The sequence below is a fragment of the Prenolepis imparis genome, unplaced genomic scaffold (assembly GCF_030444845.1).
Source record: "Prenolepis imparis isolate NDT839.2.m4 unplaced genomic scaffold, iyPreImpa1.0 SCAF_3, whole genome shotgun sequence".
Classification (NCBI taxonomy): Eukaryota; Metazoa; Arthropoda; class Insecta; order Hymenoptera; family Formicidae; genus Prenolepis; species Prenolepis imparis.
This window is the reverse complement of record NW_028141161.1, coordinates 10,916,500-10,931,604: the sequence shown is the minus strand read 5'-3', so window position 1 is coordinate 10,931,604 and position 15,105 is coordinate 10,916,500. Positions and strand designations below refer to the sequence as shown.

The following is a 15,105-nucleotide window of genomic DNA, read 5'->3' as shown; positions in this document are numbered from 1 at the left end:
GTGTCTGTTTGGTACCAAATGATTATGTATTCAATGTACTATTAAAATGTATAATCGATGAATTTTTGGCTCGTCTTAAAATATTAGAAATCGATACTTTTTTACCGCTGACCCTATGCGACGCAACATTATTTTATGTATATCAAGTTAAAAAATTTGTACGCTGGTGTCTCTTTGGTACCAAATGATTCTATAATCAATGTACTATTAAAATGTATAATCGATGAATTTTTGGCTCGTCTTAAAATATTAGAAATCGATACTTTTTTACCGCTGACCCTATGCGACGCATCCTTATTTTATGTATATCATATTAAAAAATTTGTACGCTGGTGTCTGTTTGGTACCAAATGATTCTGTAATAAATGTACTATTAAAATGTATAATCGATGAATTTTTGGCTCGTCTTAAAATATTAGAAATTGATACATTTATGCCGCAGACCCTATGCGACGCATCCTTAATTTATGTATAGCAAATGAAAAAGTTTGTACGCTGTTGTCTGCTTGGTACCAAAAGATTCTGTAATCAATGTACTATTGAAATGTATAATCGATGAATTTTTGGCTCGTCTTAAAATATTAGAAATCGATACTTTTTTACCGCTGACCCTACACGACGCAACCTTGTTTCATGTATATCAAGTTAAAAAATTTGTACGCTGGTGTCTGTTTGGTACCAAATGATTCTGTAATAAATGTACTATTAAAATGTATAATCGATGAATTTTTGGCTTGTCTTAAAATATTAGAAATTGATACTTTTTTCATGCGGACCCTGTGCGACGCACCCTTATTTTATGTTTATCATAATAAAAAATTTGTACGCTGGTGTCTGCATAATACGAAAAGATTCTGTAATCAATGCACTATTAAAATGTATCATCGATGAATTTTTGGCTCGTCTTAAAATATTGGAAATCGATACTTTTTACCGCTGACCCTATGCGACGCAACCTTATTTTATGTATATCAAGTTAAAAAATTTGTACGCTGGTGTCTGTTTGGTACCAAATGATTATGTATTCAATGTACTATTAAAATGTATAATCGATGAATTTTTGGCTCGTCTTAAAATATTAGAAATCGATACTTTTTTACCGCTGACCCTATGCGACGCAACATTATTTTATGTATATCAAGTTAAAAAATTTGTACGCTGGTGTCTCTTTGGTACCAAATGATTCTATAATCAATGTACTATTAAAATGTATAATCGATGAATTTTTGGCTCGTCTTAAAATATTAGAAATCGATACTTTTTTACCGCTGACCCTATGCGACGCATCCTTATTTTATGTATATCATATTAAAAAATTTGTACGCTGGTGTCTGTTTGGTACCAAATGATTCTGTAATAAATGTACTATTAAAATGTATAATCGATGAATTTTTGGCTCGTCTTAAAATATTAGAAATTGATACATTTATGCCGCAGACCCTATGCGACGCATCCTTAATTTATGTATAGCAAATGAAAAAGTTTGTACGCTGTTGTCTGCTTGGTACCAAAAGATTCTGTAATCAATGTATTATTAAAATGTATAATCGATGAATTTTTGGCTCGTCTTAAAATATTAGAAATTGATACTTTTTTTATGCGGACCCTGTGCGACGCACCCTTATATTATGTTTATCATAATAAAAAATTTGTACGCTGGTGTCTGCATGGTACGAAAAGATTCTGTAATCAATGCACTATTAAAATGTATCATCGATGAATTTTTGGCTCGTCTTAAAATATTGGAAATCGATACTTTTTACCGCTGACCCTATGCGACGCAACCTTATTTTATGTATATCAAGTTAAAAAATTTGTACGCTGGTGTCTGTTTGGTACCAAATGATTCAGTAATAAATGTACTATTAAAATGTATAATCGATGAATTTTTGGCTCGTCTTAAAATATTAGAAATTCATACTTTTTTGACGCGGACCCTATGCTTCGCATCCTTATTTTATGTATATCATATTAAAAAATTTGTACGCTGGTGTCTGTTTGGTACCAAATGATTCTGTAATAAATGTACTATTAAAATGTATAATCGATGAATTTTTGGCTCGTCTTAAAATATTAGAAATTGATACATTTATGCCGCTGACCCTATGCGACGCATCCTTAATTTATGTATAGCAAATGAAAAAGTTTGTACGCTGTTGTCTGCTTGGTACCAAAAGATTCTGTAATCAATGTACTATTGAAATGTATAATCGATGAATTTTTGGCTCGTCTTAAAATATTAGAAATCGATACTTTTTTACCGCTGACCCTATACGACGCAACCTTGTTTTAAGTATATCAAGTTAAAAAATTTGTACGCTGGTGTCTGTTTGGTACCAAATGATTCTGTAATAAATGTACTATTAAAATGTATATTCGATGAATTTTTGGCTCGTCTTAAAATATTAGAAATTGATACTTTTTTCATGCGGACCCTGTGCGACGCACCCTTATTTTATGTTTATCATAATAAAAAATTTGTACGCTGGTGTCTGCATAATACGAAAAGATTCTGTAATCAATGCACTATTAAAATGTATCATCGATGAATTTTTGGCTCGTCTTAAAATATTGGAAATCGATACTTTTTACCGCTGACCCTATGCGACGCAACCTTATTTTATGTATATCAAGTTAAAAAATTTGTACGCTGGTGTCTGTTTGGTACCAAATGATTATGTATTCAATGTACTATTAAAATGTATAATCGATGAATTTTTGGCTCGTCTTAAAATATTAGAAATCGATACTTTTTTACCGCTGACCCTATGCGACGCAACATTATTTTATGTATATCAAGTTAAAAAATTTGTACGCTGGTGTCTCTTTGGTACCAAATGATTCTATAATCAATGTACTATTAAAATGTATAATCGATGAATTTTTGGCTCGTCTTAAAATATTAGAAATCGATACTTTTTTACCGCTGACCCTATGCGACGCATCCTTATTTTATGTATATTATATTAAAAAATTTGTACGCTGGTGTCTGTTTGGTACCAAATGATTCTGTAATAAATGTACTATTAAAATGTATAATCGATGAATTTTTGGCTCGTCTTAAAATATTAGAAATTGATACATTTATGCCGCAGACCCTATGCGACGCATCCTTAATTTATGTATAGCAAATGAAAAAGTTTGTACGCTGTTGTCTGCTTGGTACCAAAAGATTCTGTAATCAATGTATTATTAAAATGTATAATCGATGAATTTTTGGCTCGTCTTAAAATATTAGAAATTGATACTTTTTTTATGCGGACCCTGTGCGACGCACCCTTATTTTATGTTTATCATAATAAAAAATTTGTACGCTGGTGTCTGCATGGTACGAAAAGATTCTGTAATCAATGCACTATTAAAATGTATCATCGATGAATTTTTGGCTCGTCTTAAAATATTGGAAATCGATACTTTTTACCGCTGACCCTATGCGACGCAACCTTATTTTATGTATATCAAGTTAAAAAATTTGTACGCTGGTGTCTGTTTGGTACCAAATGATTCAGTAATAAATGTACTATTAAAATGTATAATCGATGAATTTTTGGCTCGTCTTAAAATATTAGAAATTCATACTTTTTTGACGCGGACCCTATGCGACGCATCCTTATTTTATGTATATCATATTAAAAAATTTGTACGCTGGTGTCTGTTTGGTACCAAATGATTCTGTAATAAATGTACTATTAAAATGTATAATCGATGAATTTTTGGCTCGTCTTAAAATATTAGAAATTGATACATTTATGCCGCTGACCCTATGCGACGCATCCTTAATTTATGTATAGCAAATGAAAAAGTTTGTACGCTGTTGTCTGCTTGGTACCAAAAGATTCTGTAATAAATGTACTATTAAAATGTATAATCGATGAATTTTTGGCTCGTCTTAAAATATTAGAAATCGATACTTTTTTACCGCTGACCCTATGCGACGCATCCTTATTTTATGTATATCATATTAAAAAATTTGTACGCTGGTGTCTGTTTGGTACCAAATGATTCTGTAATAAATGTACTATTAAAATGTATAATCGATGAATTTTTGGCTCGTCTTAAAATATTAGAAATTGATACATTTATGCCGCAGACCCTATGCGACGCATCCTTAATTTATGTATAGCAAATGAAAAAGTTTGTACGCTGTTGTCTGCTTGGTACCAAAAGATTCTGTAATCAATGTACTATTGAAATGTATAATCGATGAATTTTTGGCTCGTCTTAAAATATTAGAAATCGATACTTTTTTACCGCTGACCCTATACGACGCAACCTTGTTTTATGTATATCAAGTTAAAAAATTTGTACGCTGGTGTCTGTTTGGTACCAAATGATTCTGTAATAAATGTACTATTAAAATGTATAATCGATGAATTTTTGGCTCGTCTTAAAATATTAGAAATTGATACTTTTTTCATGCGGACCCTGTGCGACGCACCCTTATTTTATGTTTATCATAATAAAAAATTTGTACGCTGGTGTCTGCATAATACGAAAAGATTCTGTAATCAATGCACTATTAAAATGTATCATCGATGAATTTTTGGCTCGTCTTAAAATATTGGAAATCGATACTTTTTACCGCTGACCCTATGCGACGCAACCTTATTTTATGTATATCAAGTTAAAAAATTTGTACGCTGGTGTCTGTTTGGTACCAAATGATTATGTATTCAATGTACTATTAAAATGTATAATCGATGAATTTTTGGCTCGTCTTAAAATATTAGAAATCGATACTTTTTTACCGCTGACCCTATGCGACGCAACATTATTTTATGTATATCAAGTTAAAAAATTTGTACGCTGGTGTCTCTTTGGTACCAAATGATTCTATAATCAATGTACTATTAAAATGTATAATCGATGAATTTTTGGCTCGTCTTAAAATATTAGAAATCGATACTTTTTTACCGCTGACCCTATGCGACGCATCCTTATTTTATGTATATCATATTAAAAAATTTGTACGCTGGTGTCTGTTTGGTACCAAATGATTCTGTAATAAATGTACTATTAAAATGTATAATCGATGAATTTTTGGCTCGTCTTAAAATATTAGAAATTGATACATTTATGCCGCAGACCCTATGCGACGCATCCTTAATTTATGTATAGCAAATGAAAAAGTTTGTACGCTGTTGTCTGCTTGGTACCAAAAGATTCTGTAATCAATGTATTATTAAAATGTATAATCGATGAATTTTTGGCTCGTCTTAAAATATTAGAAATTGATACTTTTTTTATGCGGACCCTGTGCGACGCACCCTTATTTTATGTTTATCATAATAAAAAATTTGTACGCTGGTGTCTGCATGGTACGAAAAGATTCTGTAATCAATGCACTATTAAAATGTATCATCGATGAATTTTTGGCTCGTCTTAAAATATTGGAAATCGATACTTTTTACCGCTGACCCTATGCGACGCAACCTTATTTTATGTATATCAAGTTAAAAAATTTGTACGCTGGTGTCTGTTTGGTACCAAATGATTCAGTAATAAATGTACTATTAAAATGTATAATCGATGAATTTTTGGCTCGTCTTAAAATATTAGAAATTGATACTTTTTTCATGCGGACCCTGTGCGACGCACCCTTATTTTATGTTTATCATAATAAAAAATTTGTACGCTGGTGTCTGCATAATACGAAAAGATTCTGTAATCAATGCACTATTAAAATGTATCATCGATGAATTTTTGGCTCGTCTTAAAATATTGGAAATCGATACTTTTTACCGCTGACCCTATGCGACGCAACCTTATTTTATGTATATCAAGTTAAAAAATTTGTACGCTGGTGTCTGTTTGGTACCAAATGATTATGTATTCAATGTACTATTAAAATGTATAATCGATGAATTTTTGGCTCGTCTTAAAATATTAGAAATCGATACTTTTTTACCGCTGACCCTATGCGACGCAACATTATTTTATGTATATCAAGTTAAAAAATTTGTACGCTGGTGTCTCTTTGGTACCAAATGATTCTATAATCAATGTACTATTAAAATGTATAATCGATGAATTTTTAAAAGTCTCTTCAAAGTCTTAAATTTTAAATCAAATTCTAGAAGAAAATTCTTTCTGTAAAATATTATTATTTTATTATTTTGTAACATATTTTCATTTTAAAATGTATTTAGCAAATTAACGCTTTAATCAGATGATTTCTGTCAAAAAATATTAATCAAGTTAAAACAAACGTTATATATAGATATCAATCTTTTTGAATCAAATCAATAAATGGCGCGCGCCTAGCGCGCGCTTGTTAGATCGAAAAGTTTGTACGCAGGTATGCTGATGGTACCATCATAATGTGCATATAATGTAGAGTTGAAATATATACAATATTAATTTTTGGCTCGCTTTAAACAATTGAAAATTAAAATTTTTAATCCGCGGATCCCATACGGCGCGGATTCATTTTACGTATGTTAGATCAAAAAGTTTGTATGCGGAAAGTCGCTCTATGTTAATCGATCTTTTCAATGATCGATTAATCGCGAGAGATTGATAATTTCTAATTAGACAGTTGGCATCACTGCGGCGACTCCCCGCGTACTTTATTATAAAAGTTGGCATCACTGCGACGACATCTCGCATTCCCGCGTAAATTTCGTGCGTCGCGCTGCGTGGATCGTAGCTTCGTATAATTATAATTATACTTACCGTGTGCTGTTCTCTCAAATATGCGTCGCATATAATTAACAAAAGCGCGTAAAACATGATTAAAAGCGGGAGTGCCGAAGTATGAAAATAAGTTACGTACGATTAATGTCGGGAGTTCCGCACAAAGTATCGCGTGATTAAAATCGGAAGTGCCGTATAGAGTCGCGTACGATGTATTAACATCGGGAGTGTCGATTAAATTTCGATTTATTTTGCTGATTAATGCGTGTGCGTGATAGTATTTTCGCGAGCGTGTGCTGTGTAAATGCCAAAAAGACGCTACAAGAAGTATTAACTATAACAAAAGAGGTGGAGGAAGAGGAGGTCCGGGGAGGCATCGGGCAACGACAAAGCAACCATGTGGTAAGCAGATTATAATTAAAACAAATTTATATAAATTAATATATGTAATTTTCTTAATATATTCTTATAATATTCTTAATATATATAAATTAATGTTATATAGAATATATAAATAAATATATAATTATAGTGTATATATGTATAAAATTTATATATAATTTATATAAATTTATTATTTAAATTTTTATTAAAATATAGTTGAAAATAAGTTAATATTAAGAATAAATTTGAAATCAAATTAAAAAAAAATAAATATGAATATTTAATGTAATTTATAGGAAAATTTTTAAAAATATTACATTAAACTTTATTATAATTAGATTATTAATAAAATTTTATTAAAATAATTTTATTATATATATATATGTATATTATATAATTTTAATATTGTTTTATACAATTTATAATTATTTAACTTACTTTTTAAAAATGAAATTTTATTACATTTTATATAAATTTAGATCTAAAAAAATAATTATAAAGTTTAATAATTTTATAACGTAATTTTATTAAATATATTTTACGATATGAATAAAAGTCTAATTGCGCATTATTGACTTTTTCAAATATTAATTATTTTGAAAACTATTTTGTATACATAATTTGTTTTTTATATGTTATAGATGATCAACACTTTGTACTACAGAGCTCTGCTGTTGGGCATCGTATCGGTGAGTGGATTGCATATATACATATATAATATTATCTGTATATATATATAGATTAATCATCAAAAATTAACTAGAGCGCAGTTCAGAAAAAGAGTTAAGAAATTATATGTTAACTTTATATTTAAAAAATTTAAGAAATTATACGTTTTTTTCATTAAAACAATGAATTACATAATTTTCTTTAAAAAATTAAAAAATATATGCCAAGCAAATAAAAGTATTAAAAATTCTTTTTTTGCTTCATGTACATTTATATATTATGAACATCATTAAAACTTTTTGGCGATTATTTCTGTTATATATTAAAATATACAAATATAGGGTTCCCCATTTCCTGCTTTCTATTCCCTTTGTTATTTCTTTTATTGTGAGCAGCCCCTAATTGTGAATTATTAAATAATACATGAAATAAAGATACATGGCATGCGTTTAACGTGTGCATTGTAATATTCTAGTTATACACAAAAATAAAAGCTAAATTAACCATATATAATTATCATTGAAATTACAATTTTATTTACTTTTGAAATATTTTTTTCCATATTTTATAAAAAAAATATTAGAGAAATATATTTTTACTATAATCTATATTTAATAAAAATTTTTTAAATGTATTATATGTAATGAATCTATGTATGTATCTACATTTTGATATTAGCAAATTCTTTTCTTCAACATCAACCAAATGCATCTCTGCGAATTTATCTTCAGTCTGAATATAAAATAAATTTTAATATATTTCGTTTATATTTGTCTTGATAGACGAAGTAGAGATCGTTAAAAAATTAAAAATGTTCAAGTCTCTTTACTCAAAGAACTAAGTTTCAGCGCATTTCTGATTTCTATGGAGAGCTTTCTTTACTATTTACATCACTTTGTCGATTTGTTATTACTTTTATCAGTAACATTTGACATATAAAAATGTAATTAAAAAATTTCACTTAATAATATATATATTTTCACATATCTTTTACTTTACTCTTAGAACTACTTTACTCTTTTAAAACTTTTTCTTGAACAGAGAACGAATAAGGAACAGAATAAGTTTAAATTGCAAAGGTGGCGTATAAAATAAAAGTAGAGGGAGATTTTGAGATTTTTCAATATATTTATTTATATGGACAAGTCGGAGCATAGTGCACAATATATTTAATATATAGTAGTCTGAGGAAGGGGGATCAGAGTACATTCTGGAGTTTGAACACAATATCTTACAATTTAACGACAAGATGCCTGCATGTTTTTTTTCTTCCGTATCTGCTTCTGTACGTTATGTTTACTCGTATATTCATATATACTCGAGATGTATAATATATAAAGCGTAACGAGTCACTATTTTTATCATTCTAAAAAAAGGAGACGAGAATAAGGGTCCTTGTTTATTATGTTATGTACTCAGTTCTTATCGTTGACCACACAATCATTCTTATACATATCTTTTCATTCTTCTTTTACATACATGCATACACACATACATACATACTTGCATTTATTCAATCTCTTTCTCTCTCTCTCTCTTTCTTTTTCTCCTATGATACTTGATTATGCAACGTCCTAGCAAATATGCGTAGTACTCGCTACAATATCGTATCCTTAGGATAGACGGAGGTTGTCTCCAATTACTAATTACATTCATTCTCTATTACACATGGGTAGCGAGTTGCGCGTCTCCAGGGAATTCTCGTTTTCCGCAGAATAAAGCGGAGGTAGCCGGGAGAATAGGGGGAGCACGTTTGCTTAAACCACAAAATTGTAACCAACCCGTCTTCCGGTAATGTACGAGTCGAGTGTGGATGCAATATAAAGCTTTCTGATTACGAGGGCTACAATTTGGAGACGATACAATTCTCTCTTTTTTCTTTCCTCTCTCTATATATATATATTCTTCTAATTATTGATTAACGATCTATATTAAAATTCTTTTTTTTTTCTTTCTTATTAAAAGCGAATACATTTTACAGCCTGTACAATCGAGCAAAACATCGCGGCGCACTCTTTCTTTCATTCTTACTCTTCACTTCTCGTTTATCTTTTCTCTCACACTCTCTCTTTTTCCTTTGCATCTCCATTCAGGAGGCAAACGCGGACCAGGGCAGGATCCAGGTACTCATCTCTCTGCGTGTTTCTCTTTCCTTTCTCTTCGTCCTTCCTCGTTTTTTCTTTTTCATTTTTTATGTTTGCAAAGATCCCGCAGAATCGGGCTCCTCGATCTTTTCATGTACTCTCTTCTCTATGCTCTTCTCTCTCTCTCCCTCTCTCTCTCTCTCTCGATCGGTTTCCTTTCTCTTTTTATATTATTTGTCCTCTTCTTTTTTACAAAAATCACAGCGCAGCACCAGCATTTATTTCTTTTAAAGCCCACCCCTTTGTCCGCTGGGCGCCTCACTAAAACTGAGGCGGATCACACCTTTTTTTAAAATTTCTTTCACTCATTCTTTCACACACACACACACACACACACACACACACACACACACACACACACACACACACACACACACACACACACACATTAAGCATACATGCACGTCTTTTCGCTCTCGCAAGTGCGCATTTCTTTATCGCGGTTTCGTTCACATATTCGACAAAGTGGTTGCATTGCGTTTTGACACTCTTCCTTCAGCTCTTCATTTTATTAAATATGTTTTGCTCTGCGCTGCGAGAAACGCATAATCAATCGTTCTCGTATCATATTTTTTGATTTGGCATTTGCGAACGTTGCCCGATAAAATTTTTCACTGCCACATTTTTCTCTCTCTTTCTATCCTCTATCTTACGTCACATTGACAATAGTAATAAAATAATATAATTAATAATCTCAATAAATCGTATGATATATATAAAGTGGATGACGATAGTCGTTACTGAACAAATATTATGTAGAGTTTATACATACATATATATATATATATATATATATAGTTGCATATGCGCAAATACGTCTCGCTGTTTTTATTTATCCATTCTTTGGATCTAGCCCGTGTCCCCCTTCTCCCTTTTTCCCCTAACTTTTGCATACATCGCTGGCTACCATTACCTTAATAAACAAATAGCGTTCTAGCATCAATTTACAGTCACTTAACGCCACTTAATTATTTAGAATCATCGCATTACACATGTCTCTTTTTTAAAAATCTTTCTCGTCTTGTTCTCGACACACGCCTTTTATTACCACCACACGCTCGTCTCGCAAAGACGAGTTTTCTGGTCGCTTTATCGGCATTTTATAATGATCGATCGCACAAATCATGGATTCTCTGTTCCCCTAAGAGATATAGTTTATCAGCAAGTTATACAATTTTCTCTACAAAAATCGAAATTTGCGCTCGCGTATATAATTCTTACAATCGCCTTTCTTTACAATAAAATACATTGACACGGATTTACCGTACATCACGGAAACATCGCGCACGCACACATTATGCTTGTACAAGGCAGTCGAGTCACGCGATTCGCTACTACTCTCTTTCATCTCGTGTATCCTATATATACGAGTGCAATATTTTTTTTCCGCTCCTCTCGTTTACACACGCACGCACACATACGCGCTTCTTCGCTCTCGCTCGCTCGCTCCTAAGTTTCTACGCTCGATAAAAACTCCATCGCATCGCCTCGACATATACATACATATATACGCTCGAATCTGAGAGTCGGGGGTGGAGCCGCCCTAGCACCCGGCACGCATTAAATCCACGCTTTCCGTAATTTTTTGTCGTGCCAGCACGGCCCCGTAAACGCGAAGGCAGCAAATCGTCCGTCTTCGCGTAGTTTCAGTCTAACGAGATGTCTGGCTCCTCGTGACAGTTGTCACGTATGTCTCACGTCTCGTCCTAGTTCAGACTATATATATTGTATATATAGACTCTTCTTTATCTATTATATTAACTTCGAATACCGGCTACGAATGTCTCTACTTCTCGATCAATATTTTGCTGGATCAGCAATTCTCTCTCCGTTTCTTTCTGAGCTACCGTCTTATCTAGATCAGAATATCTATCTAAGACTAGGCACTAGAAAGCAAAGGAAAGACCGAGCTTATACCAGGGATCGGACAGACGTCAACGAGGAGTCAGCGCAACTTGGGTGGCACTGAGCCTAACTCAGTCTACACCGAAAACGAGACAACTCTCGTATCCCTTCTCGTAAACGCTCATCTCGCGAGATAGGGCGTTACTTTCGGAAATCTATCGGAGATCTCGACCTTCGGGATAAGATCGAATCTCCAATCTCCTTATCCTTACACTAGCCGTAGGCGTTTGTACACTACGTGGCGCGTATTTTTAAGATATACAGGTATGTACACGGAGAAGAATATTTCAGCGAGCTGGCTTCGTCTACGCAAAGACTGCGAATCCAGCGGGACATGGGGGCATTGCTCGGCATCGCTGGAATAAAACGCGTAAGGAGAAAACTCGTTCTCTTGTCACGCGAGTATCGATACACTTTTTGTCTCGCCGAAGGATTGCTCGCTAACGATCGTATCGTCAAACCTATCCACGATCAGTTTAACAAATGGATCGCCGATGGATAGCTCAGTCCGAGAAATGGACATCGTATTTGTGCGTCGAATCGAGTTCAGTCTCTTATCATTCATTTAATTCAAATTCGATATATGTATATTATTTTGTTTGCACCTAATTTGGAAAGTCGCGGTTTTCTCTATCGTCCGAATAACTCACGAATCTGAACAGATCTCACAGATCTTTCACCTAAACGTCTCAACATCGTCAATAGTCATGAGTTCACACCAGTCTTAACACCTTGATTAATGTATCTAAAATCTCTAGTTCGTGGAGAGAACATGGATAATATACCATTTAAAACACCCATATCATCTTCTAAACTCCCAATTAACGTTATCGAGAAAGCGAGTTAAAACACAGCACAAGGAGGAACAGCACGCCCGTCTCTTATTACATCATCATTGTTATTGTTCCTAACATCTAGCTCCTTGAATTCCACTTAATCTTCAATGCCTAGTACTTGCGCCATTGTTGAAGAGAAGAACAACAATAGTATCCATCTCGTCGTATCAGTCGTCTCGTTCTTTTAACATCTTAATTAACTCTTCCAGGATTCACAGTTTCAAGCGGACGACACTCTCTCGTCTCTTTACTAATATCTTGGTCCATCCTAAATCCGGCCGGTCGTCACCTTCTTTACTCGACGTTAAGCCGGCCAACAACGTGGAACATAGACACGGTACCCCAGTTCAGTCGTCAGCTACATTGCTCCATTCGTGTCCATGCCTCCTACGGTTGCCTGCTGGCGGCAGTGCCGTGCGGGTGTCCCGCACCAGGCGCGCCGTTCGCCGGATGTGTGTGGTGAACCTGTGCGGCGGAGCTGCCCCCGGCGCTTCCGCCGGGTAAGACGGGGGCGGGGGCCGCGGGTCACTTGGGCGGGAATGGCGAGATCACCGAGGCGGCTACCGCGGCGGCCTGCTGACTCGCCAGCACTGCCGCTGCAACACACACAGAGAGACAGCAGGCCATTAGTGTTTCGTCACGATCACTTCTCAAGCGCCTACTCCTGAACGCGCGCATTTTTGCATTTCCAGCTGTTGCTGTTCTTGTTCGAACGATGGCGACCCGCGGCACCCGGGAGCAAAATTTTATTCGAAATTTATGCGTTTCGCCTAGTGAAAGGGAGGGGCCCGAAGGAGAGACCAAGATTAACCGCTAGCTGAGAAAATAAGTTGTCATCTTTATGTATTATGCAATTTGTTCATATTACGCATAACGTAAAATTGTGTGACATTCAATGCAGGCCGAGAAATAAAATATTGAGCGAGGAAATAAGCAAATATCAATGATTATAAAAAAATGAAAATGATGGGAATAATCAATAAGCATTATTGACATATCACCGGTCGTCTATGACATCTTAATATACGCGAGATGATTCACAGATTCAAACATACGAATATAGATTAGGCTAATTAGAATAATAATGAAATACTGTAGAAACATGAAAGAAATTTAAAAAATATTATGATTCTCGAGAAAAAAAAATTACTTCTAGATATAAAAATGAAACTTCCTTTTCTGTGTGCTAACTAAAAAAATCCACATAGTATCACTTCAATACATATTGCACGTTCTAATTTTTACACTGATTGTTTGCACACTGTTCGATGTTACTATAAATGTTCCTAAATCCTGACAAGTAATTCTTACACTCGACAAAGTTATAATATTTAAAACGCAGCAAAAATTAGATTTGCAATCGTTTTTTCATGAATATGAAAAATCACATGTAAGGCTCTTCGAGATGAAATCTTCGAGACGATCGTTAACGTGCAAGCGCAATCCTTTAAGAGACGCATCGTCCTCGAGCTCGGTTGCATTCGAGGAAAAACCCGTATATTTCGAGATATCTAAACACCGAGCTACTTTCATCGAGAGCTACTACGAGGAAAAATGACGATGGATATGTGTGTAAAGAGTGGTGGGAAAGCATAAAGTGGCGTGTACCTAAGTAATTATTTCTCTCTCCATTTCCCTTTCTCCCTTTTACTTATGTCTCAGCGGTCTCGCGCCTATAATGCATTTCCCTAGCATAGTTGCGGACTTCCCTCGTTCACGCGAAAGTCCTGGCAGTGTTGGCTCCGTAAGCGTAGACTTGGTCGATTAAGTTCGCTGATTGGTAATCGTTTTTTCACGTACAAGAGCGTTGTTATGCGAGACATTGTAATAGCAAAGTATATACATAAAACCTTTGAAACAAAATTAAAAATGTCATGGAAAGATTAAACGTAAATCTTATTAAATAAATTTATCCAGAGAGAAATTAGAATTTTAGAGTTAAAATCTAAATATGCAATATTGTTCCTCATTTCTTGTTTCTTTTATATGTATGTATATACATATATATTTATTTGTTTTATTTTATATTTATATATATTTATATATATTTATATATATAAAATATATATAAAATATATATAAAATATATTTGTATATATTTTGTATATACATATATACATATATATATTTGTGTATATATGTATATGTATATATTGTAAAAAAAAAACGTATCATATTTCTATCATTTTCAATAGACGTATTATTGTACTCTAATCCATGAAGCACAAAAAGAACGATAAAGATTATCAATAAAATAAGGAAAAATATCGCTCTCTAGAATTATTTAATTAATTTCACGATTTATCCATGAAATCGTTATCGTCGAGAGTTAGTGTACCAAAGATACTTTGCATTTGTATTCAGATAATGGATAATAAAAGAACGACATTCTTACGCAAACGACGCTCTTATAACAGAAATCGCAATCACTCATCTCAGCGACTGAACGCAAAAATCGCATTGGGAAACTATAAAGTCTTGATGGCTGTTTTACTGCAAAAGAAGCTTTTGTGGAAGACTACCGACATCTA

General features: G+C 33.4%; 1 protein-coding gene across 5 annotated transcripts in view; it reads right to left on the bottom strand.

Moving 5' to 3' along the window:
- Nucleotides 1-8,797: 8,797 nt before the first annotated feature.
- LOC145934085 (uncharacterized) overlaps nt 8,798-15,105 on the bottom strand; it is a 114,043-nt gene continuing 107,735 nt past the window's right edge. For all 5 annotated transcript variants that reach the window (XR_014424987.1, XM_083034330.1, XM_083034329.1 and 2 more), the window contains exon 6: nt 8,798-13,170. Coding sequence is in view for 4 of the 5 variants with exons in the window: in XM_083034330.1 (XP_082890456.1) it covers nt 13,100-13,170 (71 nt within the window). In the remaining variant the exon portion in view is untranslated. The remainder of the gene's footprint in view (nt 13,171-15,105) is intronic.